The 11,407-nt window shown below is 37.8% G+C and overlaps 1 protein-coding gene across 1 annotated transcript in view; it reads right to left on the reverse strand.

The window, feature by feature from the left end:
• The window catches only part of NOL10 (nucleolar protein 10), a 47,755-nt gene extending 36,687 nt beyond the window's left edge, over positions 1-11,068 (reverse strand). The window contains exons 1-10 of the mRNA XM_071741905.1: positions 10,946-11,068; positions 10,448-10,493; positions 9,063-9,161; positions 8,212-8,289; positions 6,361-6,398; positions 4,146-4,282; positions 3,335-3,400; positions 2,126-2,186; positions 1,507-1,592; positions 1,067-1,145 (exon numbers count right to left, since the gene is read on the reverse strand). Coding sequence (XP_071598006.1) covers positions 1,067-1,145; positions 1,507-1,592; positions 2,126-2,186; positions 3,335-3,400; positions 4,146-4,282; positions 6,361-6,398; positions 8,212-8,289; positions 9,063-9,161; positions 10,448-10,493; positions 10,946-11,011 — 756 coding nt within the window. The 5' untranslated portion in view covers positions 11,012-11,068. The remainder of the gene's footprint in view (positions 1-1,066; positions 1,146-1,506; positions 1,593-2,125; positions 2,187-3,334; positions 3,401-4,145; positions 4,283-6,360; positions 6,399-8,211; positions 8,290-9,062; positions 9,162-10,447; positions 10,494-10,945) is intronic.
• Positions 11,069-11,407: the final 339 nt, after the last annotated feature.

Raw genomic sequence — 11,407 nt, forward strand, 5'->3', positions numbered from 1 at the left:
TTCTTAATTATTAGTATCTCACTTTTAGATTGTTGTGCTGTTCTTGCAAGATTTATCTTTTCCAGGCTCCCTTCCACATTTTGTGAGTACCACTTTCTTTAAGTGCATCACTAGAGAATGCAATGTTTTTATGTTAAAGAAAGGGTACAGAAAGAGTACAGACCCCGTCTTCCAGAAACCTGCATTTTTATGTCCAAAGTTTCCTATGGAAATCTTAAACCTTTCACACACAAAGTGTGAATACTAATAATTGTTGTGAAAAAAATATTATCAGTTTGCATAATAAAAAATATAATAATTATTTATACATAATTATATATTACAATAGTTATATGATAATTATTTATAAAATAAACTATAAAATAAACTATATTTATAAAATATATTTATATTATATAAATATATAATATATATACTATATATAAAAATATACTATATTTATAAAATAAACTATAAATAATAATTATTTATACCTAATTATATATTACAATAGTTATATGATAATTATTTTTAAAATAAACTTGCATTACATGTATCCTAACATTGTTGCAAATACAACTCTTAGAGATGTAATTGCTCTTGAACAAGGTACAGTTTTCTGAACCCAAGAAAAGACAGATGCAAGCAGAAAAAAATCTCCATACTCCACAAATATGATGGCAACAATGAATAAATGAATTAAAATGATCCCTTACAGAAACATAATACAGCAAAAACAAGCTAAAAGGTAATTTCTTCAAGGAAGAGCATATATGTTGCACTGAGACTGTACTACTGCAGTCTCAAAAGCCAGCAACTTCCCCACATATTTGATTCTTCAGCCATAAGAAAGATGCAGAACTTAAAATGATATAGTATGCAGGTTGCAATGATTTTAAGTGGCTCCTACAGTAGTGTGAAGAGGAAGACCTTTTGACAAAATAAACTGGAAGTTTAACACTATTACCACTCTACACATGTAATTTATGCTCTTAACATTACAGTAAGCACACAATACATATGACAGACTTGGACTGGCAATTGTAAGAAGAGGATCTCCTAAGAACCATTGCAGCTGAAAGTTTACCTGCCCAGTAGATGTTCCAACAGCCATATTCAATGTTCCGTCAAATTTCAGTGCTGAAATCGATGGTAAACCATCTATCCTGAAAGGCACAATGCTTACAGTTAAGAGATTCTACCAATAAAGGCTGCAAATAGTTTTTTTAGATGTTAAAATAGCTAAGCTAATGAATGTAAATTAATTTACATCTATCACTCAGATATACTACTTCAGAAAGCTGCACTGTTTACAGTCACAACTTGTGGCTGCAGAGAAAATTAGCTGCTACTACTCAAATCAATAACTAAGAGAATCCTTTATGACTTAGAAAGCCCCTTATTCACACTTGTCATGTGAATAGAAGACCATGGCAAGGTCATTTTAATGCAAAGTGGGATTTGTTTCTAAATGCAAAACTTGTGAAAAAAAAAAGAACACATTTGGAAAAGGCAGCCTTTACTCACTCTGTGTCTGCTGTCACACTGCTCAAAGCACAGTCCAACAGCCCAACTCGATTTCTAGTTCTAGGATCCCAGCATTCCACTTTACCCTAAACAGTACAGAAAATACTTTTCAAGCTCATGCAACAGATGTCTGGTATCCTGAAAATGTTTAAATAAAATTATGAATTTTTTAATCCACGAATAATTAATCAAATTTCCTAGATTGACGTGTTGTTCTAGTAATGGCATACAAGCTCCACATATTTATCTTTTAAAATGTCATCTGATTCAAAATCATTAACACTAAATTTCTGAAGATTAATAGAGTACACATGCTATCTAATTTCTACAGATGGCTACACTGTAAAGCAAAATAACATTATTTTCTCTCCCATCTGCAAAGTCTCAAGCATCTCAGCAACCAAGGTAGCTCAGAAACCATGTCTGCATTATGCTCTAAGAAGTCATGTTGTTTAATTGATCTACACTTAATACAGCATTTAAGATAAAATTAATTTTTTACAATAATGTCATGTCATATTTATAGTCATGTCCCAATTTCTTTTTATCCTCATGCAAACTAATATAAAAAAGAAACAAACAGCACTGCCCTTTTAATAAAAGGAATATAAACATTTACCTCAGCTGTCCCCAGAGCAAACAAGAAGTGCACAGGATTTATGTCACAGACATTACTCTCTCTAAAACACAAAAAGCAACAAGTTTAATTACAACAGTTTAACACAAGAAGAGCTAGAACAGTCTCTGTAATCATGTACACTGTTGCTCAGCCTGGAAAAGCAACAGCTGGAAGAACGGATGGATGGCAACCTAATAGGAGCTTCCCATATGAATCTTACCAAGAATTCTGAGCTATCAGGGACAGTGCTGAGAACCTTAAACCTCCTTTGTTCCACTATATTCTTAAACTCAGCTATGTCAAAAGGTATTCCTGATTACCTATGTTCTGAAGCTTGTATCTCCAAAGTGGCCTGCCTGCCTTTCCCTCACCCACGTATCCTGTTTCTCAACAGGACACGTGTATTTATTTCTCCAACAAGTCTTCCGAAGTACAAATGTTTATCTTCACACCATACCACTGCACTTTCCAACTTCTTCCCTTCAAAGCCCTCCACCTCTCTTTCTATAACTCATCCAACTCTGCACGTCACAACCTTCTCACACCTTCAAGCTTCATCTCTCTAATTCAGCTTTTACACTATACCCTTAGCACTTCCACTGCAGGATTTTCCTCCTTTTTTTCTTTTTGAAACAAATATTGTTCCAGCCATTAAGCTATCCTACCCACTGAATACCAGCTGTTGCTCATCAACCAGCCACTTTATCTGTTCAAGTCTGTTCTCCTCAACTGCCTCTCCCCACATGAAAAAAAGCCCAGCTCCTGCTCTGGTAGGGTTTTCAAAAGAATCAGACACATGCTGAAGATATAAAAATTTTCTCCGGGATATTCCAAGAGCAGAAGGACAAAGACAAGTCTGGGAAAGTACATACCCTGTGGGTAGATCTCTATGTGATGGCTAAATTGAGCAATAATGGCAAAAGTTTTAATGAAATGCTCTTAAGATCACGTTATATAATTAATATGTTATATGAATATATAAGCCTATATTAAGCACTTTTAGAACATCCACAAAAGAAAACTCAATTAAAACAAAAACTAGAACAGAGAATTACAGAACATAAAATAAAATGAGGCTCAGACTCCCTTTCAACTCTGCAATGCATCTGGGCAGTATTCAGATACAGCACTGATGGTGAGCATGTCAGTAGTTTGCTTCCACCTGGTGGAAAGAACACACAGAAATGGGAGGCACTCCAGGTAACTTACGAAGCATCAGTTTGCAGGGAGTTCAGAAACCTTCCTTGTTCCAGATTTAGCCTGTATACTTCTGAACTACAAAGAAAAAATCAAAAATTACTCCTTTCTCTTATGGATACTGAAACATACCACTGTATTTTATGATGATTATTCCAAATTAAGGGAAGTTATAAAAATTCTTGTAACCAAATACAGAATTTTCAGACTTCACAACCTAAAACACAAGAAAAATCCACCTTTCTGTTTTAAAAATAGAGAAGAATGTACATGTTCACCAAAGACATTTATTACACTGCAATATCCTACCAATTTTCTGAGAAAAAGATGCATTAATTCCTTTCTTAAGATCTTTTAATTTCATATGATTTATGTTACATCTTGAATTACTACTTATTTTGTTTGTAAACCTAAAGACCACATTTTATTTTTACTATGTCTTCTAAGAAACTCAATTAATTATTTTATGTGATTTGACTTACACTTTGACAGCAACAAAACACTAATGAGGACAGAAAAAGTTCTTTAATTTTCCTTATTTAGATGCTAATCATTTTTTAAAACAGTACAATGAATTGCAACTTTTATAATAGATTCGTAAATATATGATGTACTTGGTTTAAGAATTAAAGAAAAAAAAAAAGCCAGTAGAGGAAACTGAATAAATCTTACTCTTCCCACATTCTCCCCGCTTCACAGTCTCCATTATTAATTTCGAAGGAATTGTGACTTTTCCAATTTTAACTTTACTGGTATTTTAATGTTCATTTTAGTCTTGAAAAACATTGCTAAGAGAATTGGAAAAAAATCCATTTAATCATACCTTGCTCCTACAAAATAAAGGTCACATGATGGATAGTGGTAAGAAAAATCTCGACCAAATTTTGGTATTCTTGTCTTGTAATAATGCCCGTGTTGTGAATGAAACTCCACAAACCTGCCACACTGCAAGAAGACAATCTGAAAGTAAAATAGAAAGCACTGAAATATACAGATGACAATAAACTTAGATGGTTTTACTGTACAAACTCCAGTGATCTTTTTTTCAAGCTGACACTAGTTTATCACAACTCATTTAAACCATTTCTATTAAAATGACAGAGCCAACTTCATCATTCTCACTACCCACAACAAAGAGCTTTAGTAGTAAAACATTAAATGAATATTCACAAAAGTATCTGTGACACCCTGAAAGTAACTCTGCAAAAAGAAACAGTATAGTCACGTGGGTGGGGGCCTGCACCAAAATTAGCATCTGTACTTCTTTCAGAAACCATAGATAGTAATTTCTGCCAGGTACAATGCCATGCAGACACCGATAGCTTCATAGGTGCTGAGCACTCCTGAGGCACGACAAAATTCCAATAAATTACACCAACAACCTTTCTGCATTTCTTGTTGTTTGCCAACTGAATAAGCATATTGTTTCTTTCTGAAACTTAGACAAACATCTCAGTCCTAGAAGAGCCCACTGGGAGGAAGTGCTGGAAGGCTAGAGACTAGTAAATGAAATAGGTGAGAATCTGTCCCTACAGTCCTGATGGCACAGCTCACATGTGTATGAATGAACTCTTCCCACTGCAAACACAGTACCAGCCACACCATTTGTTACACTCACACAGTATCTCAGGCTGTGCTCAGGCACCCTGTGATGGAGGAACACTTGGGCAGGGTGGCCTTGCCCAAACTCGTGCCATGATACACACAAACAATTAAGTGATGTGGATAATCACAGGCTAACTCTTAACTCTGAGCCTCGTCCTATATGTTTAGTCCATGCATCTTCTAAAAGCAGTAGACAATGAAAACATTAAATATCCCCCTGCTAGACTACATTGTTGACAACACATATAGGGATGAGAAGCTCAGCAAAGGCAAGGCACAAAATTATTCTGAATCTGTCATCTTTACTTATAAATCTGTGTATTTTCTCTATTAGCATTGTACAAGAAGAAAAGTCTGCACCTCCATGCAGTACAGAAGTTACATGAACTGTAAGAACACAAAATTAAAGCATATTTAGGTTGAAAAGATCAGTGTCATGGTCTCTTAGTTCACTACCAGTAACTGGGAGGCTCCTGCACTTTATTAGTCACCTTCTACAACTTAAATTCACACACACTTTCTGAAATCTGACAGGTGGAAATATTTTAAAAAGACTAAAGCTAGTCTAGCTAGCTAGAAGGCTACATGATAACATCTCTGAACAAATAGAAATACTTGTAAAAACAAACCTAAACCATAAATTCTAAGGCTTTTTTCCTCAGGAGAAAAAAAGAAAAAGTATCAACCACTTAAATTTTAAAGAAATTATTAAATTCCATATTTAATTTGAAGCATAACACCTCAATTAAACAGCAAAGTTTACAGAAAGATGCAACATCTTTTATTACACCAACTGGTGCAGCTGGAAAAAACAAATGAGTTTTCAAGAACATAAGCACTTTTCCAGGTGTGAAACAGAATTAGAATTGGTCACCATATTGGGTCTAAAAAAAGAGTTGATGATCCCAAGAACTGAACTGTCTGTCTCCCTCGGGTACAGTAGTGGAGGAGAAGATAAAAAAGCAAAAAAACCAAAACAATAAAACAAAGGCATTACTTCTTTCCATTCATATGCTTATATCATCATGTCTACAATAACATTACAATAAATCAGGCTTTTAACTTATCTAGTGCTCAAAAATGGTGCTTCTGTGTATCAGTCTCATAAGGGTTTGTGACTAAATGTTACCCTAGAAAGAGTAACTAATCCCATTTTTCACATTTTGTTTGTAAGTAATGTTTCACATTATTGTAAGTTCTTCCCTACTACAGACAAAAGACTTTAAAAGTGGTAAGACAAATTATAACACAAAGAGACAAAGAAAACAAACAACATTTTGAAGGTACAGAAATGTTAATACCATTTGCTTTTCTAAAAAACTTTTTCTGTTCCAAAATTGTGTTGATTGACTGCCTTTACTATATATGAAAATGCATTTTAATATACATATTAAACATTTTTTTCATTTATACATTGAAAACATTAAACATACCTTTGAGTAATCATCTGATAAAATCTCAAACGTAACCACTAGAGGAGAAAGAAAGAGAATTTTAAGTCAACTAAGTAAGCAAATTTATTTGCAAACATTGGCATCAATCCTGAAAACATTTACAATCATGCTAACCTTTAGTCATATAAGTATTCCCCACAGCTGTCAATGCATAATGCAGGCACTTTGATAAAATCTTTAATTATATAACTTTATTTGCAAAATAGCAAGTAATTTTCTAAAACTTTAGAAACATATGAAGCATCCTGTAATCTTTTTATCGTTCTTGTATACTAGACACGCTCCTCAAAATAATGCTCAACCAGGTATTTATTGACTTAGGGAAGGTTTAATCAAATGGTTTTCAGTGAGTGTGTGGTCCATGGACCTTTGGTAATCTGTCAAAGATGACAAAAAAAATGTGAGTTCAGATGTACTATGCACAGACCTGTACATGCGATCTTCCTAATGGGTCAGTCAGCACTTGCACAGAAATAGTTTTAAGGCTCAAAAAGCCCAAAACAAAACACAACACAGATTTGAAGGATACACTCCATGGTGAACACTGCAACATATTGGACTTTGCCTAGTTTTAAATAAACTGGGCTGGGAACATCAGGGAGTAGCTGCTTCAGATAAATTGTTTCCATTTAAATGAGGTAACTCATTTAAAGTTACCTGAAGTGACTCTATACTACATCGCAAATTAAATACTCTTCTGCAGTCTAGTAAAGATGCCAGTAAAAAAAAAAATCACTTTAAACTCTAATTACCAGCAAGTATTTACTATTACAATGACTCCTTTTAAAACACCTCCCATTCTCACCATACTTAGCTTTCCCCAGCCTCTCTGAACTCTACACAACTCTCCCCTTTTACTATGTTGTAGCACTGTCCCCCCTTCACCCTGTGTAACTCCTTGTAGTCCTGAGGCACAGGGTAAAGAAACACTACCATGCTCTAATCCCCTTTTCCTACCTAATACAGTAGTTTTCAATTTTTGTCTTTTCACATCATTTTCATACTCATCACAGTTAGACCAGTTTCATTCTTCCATAATAACTTTGGACTTCTGCCACTATGTGCTCATTCCACCATTGCTTTGGTCACCCCTGTATATCCCAGTTTTCAGCCATCAGTCCTCTAACATCAAAAAAAACCCCAAAAAATCCACAGGCCATTCCCCAAATCTATGCATCCTAAAACTTGCCAGCTAGAGTAGCTCTGACCTCTTCCCCCAGTCTAACTGCCAGGAGAGTCTTCCTTTCCCATTGTCTAGATGGTTCCTTGCTTTCCTTGCCATAGCTGTTCTCCAGCCAAAATGCCAGCAAAACAGGTGTAATTAATGCTACCATGTATCCCCAAGTACTCCCCAATTCTCTACCCCCCCGTTCTCCTTACCCTGTACTAAGCTTGGGCTCCAGCAGAAGAACAGAGAGAACTCATTTCAGTAATTATGATGTACAAGTAATGATGGTACAATCATGATGCCTTCTCCTACCTTACTGCTTCACACAAGAGGAAAGGAGAACTGACTGCTACCCAGCCTTGGAACCCACACTGTATTCCCAAACAGAGCACAGCCCTCACCCATATGCACTCTCTGAGCCCCACGCTTCCTGGATCAAGGTAAATCATACATTCCTCACACTGCTCCAAGAAAGGAACTTTGAAGGAGGAGGAAAAGGGAAAAATACAGAGATAAAGGCAATGTGATGCTTTACTTGGGATTCCTGTATTCCCCTGAAGTACATTCTGTTCCTTCAGCACAGGGAAGGAAATTTCTACCTCACTCCAACCTGAATAATACATAAAAGATAGCTTGTACAAACAGCCATAGCTTATACGAACCTTCAGAATCTAAGCACCTTTCAAATTTCTGAGATAACTGATAGGTATCAAAACAGCGGACCCTTGGCTTGTAAGTTCCTGAAAGAAAAATTATTATTTCTGTTAACAAAATGAAGCAAAAAATTATTTTTAAAAAGCCCTAACGTTATAATGTCTTCCATATATAGACTTCACTGCATTTAAACTGTAAATATTCTGATCTTACCAAAGTTTCTGTGACTGGAAAAATATGCCTCTTGGTAACATAGCTTTATGGTCTCTATTGAGACCATAAAGCACTCTATTGATATGTACACTTCTAATTACCTGATATATCAGACAGAATTTAATACCTTCCAGTAAGTATGAAAGACCAAGTCTCCTAATGATATTAACACCTACTAAACTATTCAGGCATGGAATCTGCTTTGACAGTTAAAAAATGTAGCATTAACCTCCATTCTTTAAAGAAATACTCAAGCAACAAAGTTCAGAAGTTATTTAATGCAAACTTATGTACATACATTTAAAAAAAAATTAAGAACTTAGTTTTTAACACTGTTACAGACAGTTTAGTTTTCAATTGTACTGTAAGCTTCCAGTGGTAGGGAGGCTGAACTAGATGATCTTCAAAATTCTCTTCCAAACCAAACCTTTCTATGATCGTCTGTATTCTAATAAGAAGTGTTTCACAATACCAGTACCAAGACAGTCACTCTATCACATCTTAAAAGTAGGCTTTCAAAACTCTGTCCAATGCTACATTTAAAAATGAACTCTTACCAATTCTACCTGAACTACTAAGTCATGCTGCAATCATGATTTTCTAGCACTTTTGGCCTCTGCTACAGAGAGATGCTTTGTTAACTCACCAACTGCCATAATATACTGTCCATCTCTTGATACCTTAATCTTTGTGCTAACTGTAGGCATTTCAAAATCTTGAATAAGTTCAATTCTTCTTCGGATGTCTGTAAAAAAATAAAATAAAATAAAATTTTTCTTAAAGGCAACATGATTGTATCAGCCCCCCAAAACAGCTTTCTTACAGAAGCATGAAAAGCTAACTGAATGTAAGGAAGATCTTTTGATATCTTTCAAGTATAAGTAACATGTTACATAAGTAACAAGCAGCTTAATACAGTCTGCTAACTCTGAGAGGCAGGATACCCCCATGTGAGATGAATGCCTGTTCTGAGATGGTAACTACGTAACACATTATTATATAAACTACAAGCAAATATTTACCACACCTTTTACAAAACTAAGATGTTGCCTAATATACTCCATTCTCCTGTTAACGCTGTCTTTTTCTTTGGTTGAGGTTTTTATACAAACCCTCTTATGGTATAGAAATAGCCATGTTTAATTTTATTTTTAATAACAAATTTAGACTAAAATTGCGAGGGTCCTGCACAGTAAGATGAACATGGAGGAGCTTACAGCTAGACTTTATCATAAGGTATGCATGGGAATTCATCTATCATGTTTCTCTACAGTCACAGATTCGTAGAATTTTCAGGGTTGGAAGGGACCATTAAGATCATCTAGTTCCAACCCCCCTGCCATGGGCAGGGACACCTCCCACTAGATCAGGTTGCTCAAAGCCCTGTCCAGCCTGGCCTTAAAAACTTCCTGCAATGGGGCTTCCACCACCTCTCTGGGCAACCCCTTCCAGTGTATCACCAACCTCATGATGAAGAACTTCTTCCTAAGTTCCAATCTAAATCTCCCCTCCTCTAGTTTGAATCCATTCCCCCATGTCCTATCACTACCTGACATCCTAAAAAGTCCCTCACCAGCTTTCTTGTAGGCCTTCTTCAGATACTGGAAGGCTACAATAAGGTCTCCTCAGAGCCTTCTCTCTGGACTGAACTCCAACTCTCTCAGTCTGTCTTCACAGGAGAGGTGCTCCAGCTCTCTAATCATCCTTGTGGCCTTTCTCTGGACATGCTCCAGCACCTCCATGTCCCTCCTGTAAAAAGAGCTCCAGAACTGGATGCAAAGTCTATAACCCCAATATTTAATAACTGAAACTTAAAGCAATATAGACAATATATTGTTTATATAAAGGTGTGTAGAAAGTTGAAGCATGACCCTCTAATAATACCTACTGATAGCTTTAATTTTGTAGATTTTTCAAATAGGAGCTAGATGTAAGCTCCCTGCATCAGTTAGTAAAGTGTCTCTCCCTGGACCTGGATATTGTGTGGGTGCAGCTGAGTGTTCCTGAGGACCTTGTGACAGGAAAACTCACCCACATCTTTCTTCTGTAAAGCTCGCTTCTTCCTGTCTGAGAGCCACTGTAAGAAAATACATGAATCAGTCCTGAGCTTGTTACACATAATGGAACCAAAGAATCACTTCAAGTTTATCCAATTTGCAAGCATAAGAAATTTAGGCCATTTATTCCTTTTCTCTTGATTACTTTTACATTTACACCGGTAAGTTTAGCAATTCCATGCTCAGAAAACTTAAAAAGCAGGGATTTTTTCTGAGTTTGTGGGGTAACACACCTACAGCTAGCGATGCACGCGTACAAACTGCACTTTGAGTTTAAAGAGTACTCGTAGCCGGTTTCAGCTGGCGATTTCCCCCCTCAATACAAGCGCACATGGAGCCGGAGCATCCGCTCTGGAGCTCAGGCCCGACCCGTCTGACCCGCTCCTAGAACCTCCGGCTGCCGGCACTGCCGGACGGTACCGCGGGACAGGCGGGATGGGGCCGGCAGCGCGACCCCGCGCCGCTCCCTCACCTCCGGGAGGCTCCGGCCAGCGCTGAGGCTGTAGATCTTCACTTCGTTGAGGCTGGAGACCTGCATGTCTATGGCCCGGCCCGGCCCGGCCCGCCTCTTCCTGGGCGGAGGGGAAGCGGAAAGCAGCTCGCTTCCGGCGGGGTGCCGGGAGGCGGCCGAACCGGGCTGGGCAGTGCTCGGAGGCGAGGGCAGGGGGAGGCGGGTCTGGCCCGATCCTCGTGAGGAAGAAGCGAATCGGTCTCATAAGAAAAGCGGCGGATCCCCGATGCACATAGCGAAACAAGGCGGCAGCTGCCGGCGGCTTCCCCGGGCCTCTGTTCCGGCTGTGCCCGGGGAGCAGCCGGGGCAGGGCAGGCAGCATGGGCCGCCCTGGCGCCGCCCGGCCCCCGGCTCTCAGGCTGGGGAGGACAGACCCGGCTGGGTGAGACCCAGTGCAGAGGCCGCACCTGCTCTGCCCCGGAG

This window comes from Heliangelus exortis, chromosome 3 (assembly GCF_036169615.1).
Source record: "Heliangelus exortis chromosome 3, bHelExo1.hap1, whole genome shotgun sequence".
Taxonomy (NCBI): domain Eukaryota; kingdom Metazoa; phylum Chordata; class Aves; order Apodiformes; family Trochilidae; genus Heliangelus; species Heliangelus exortis.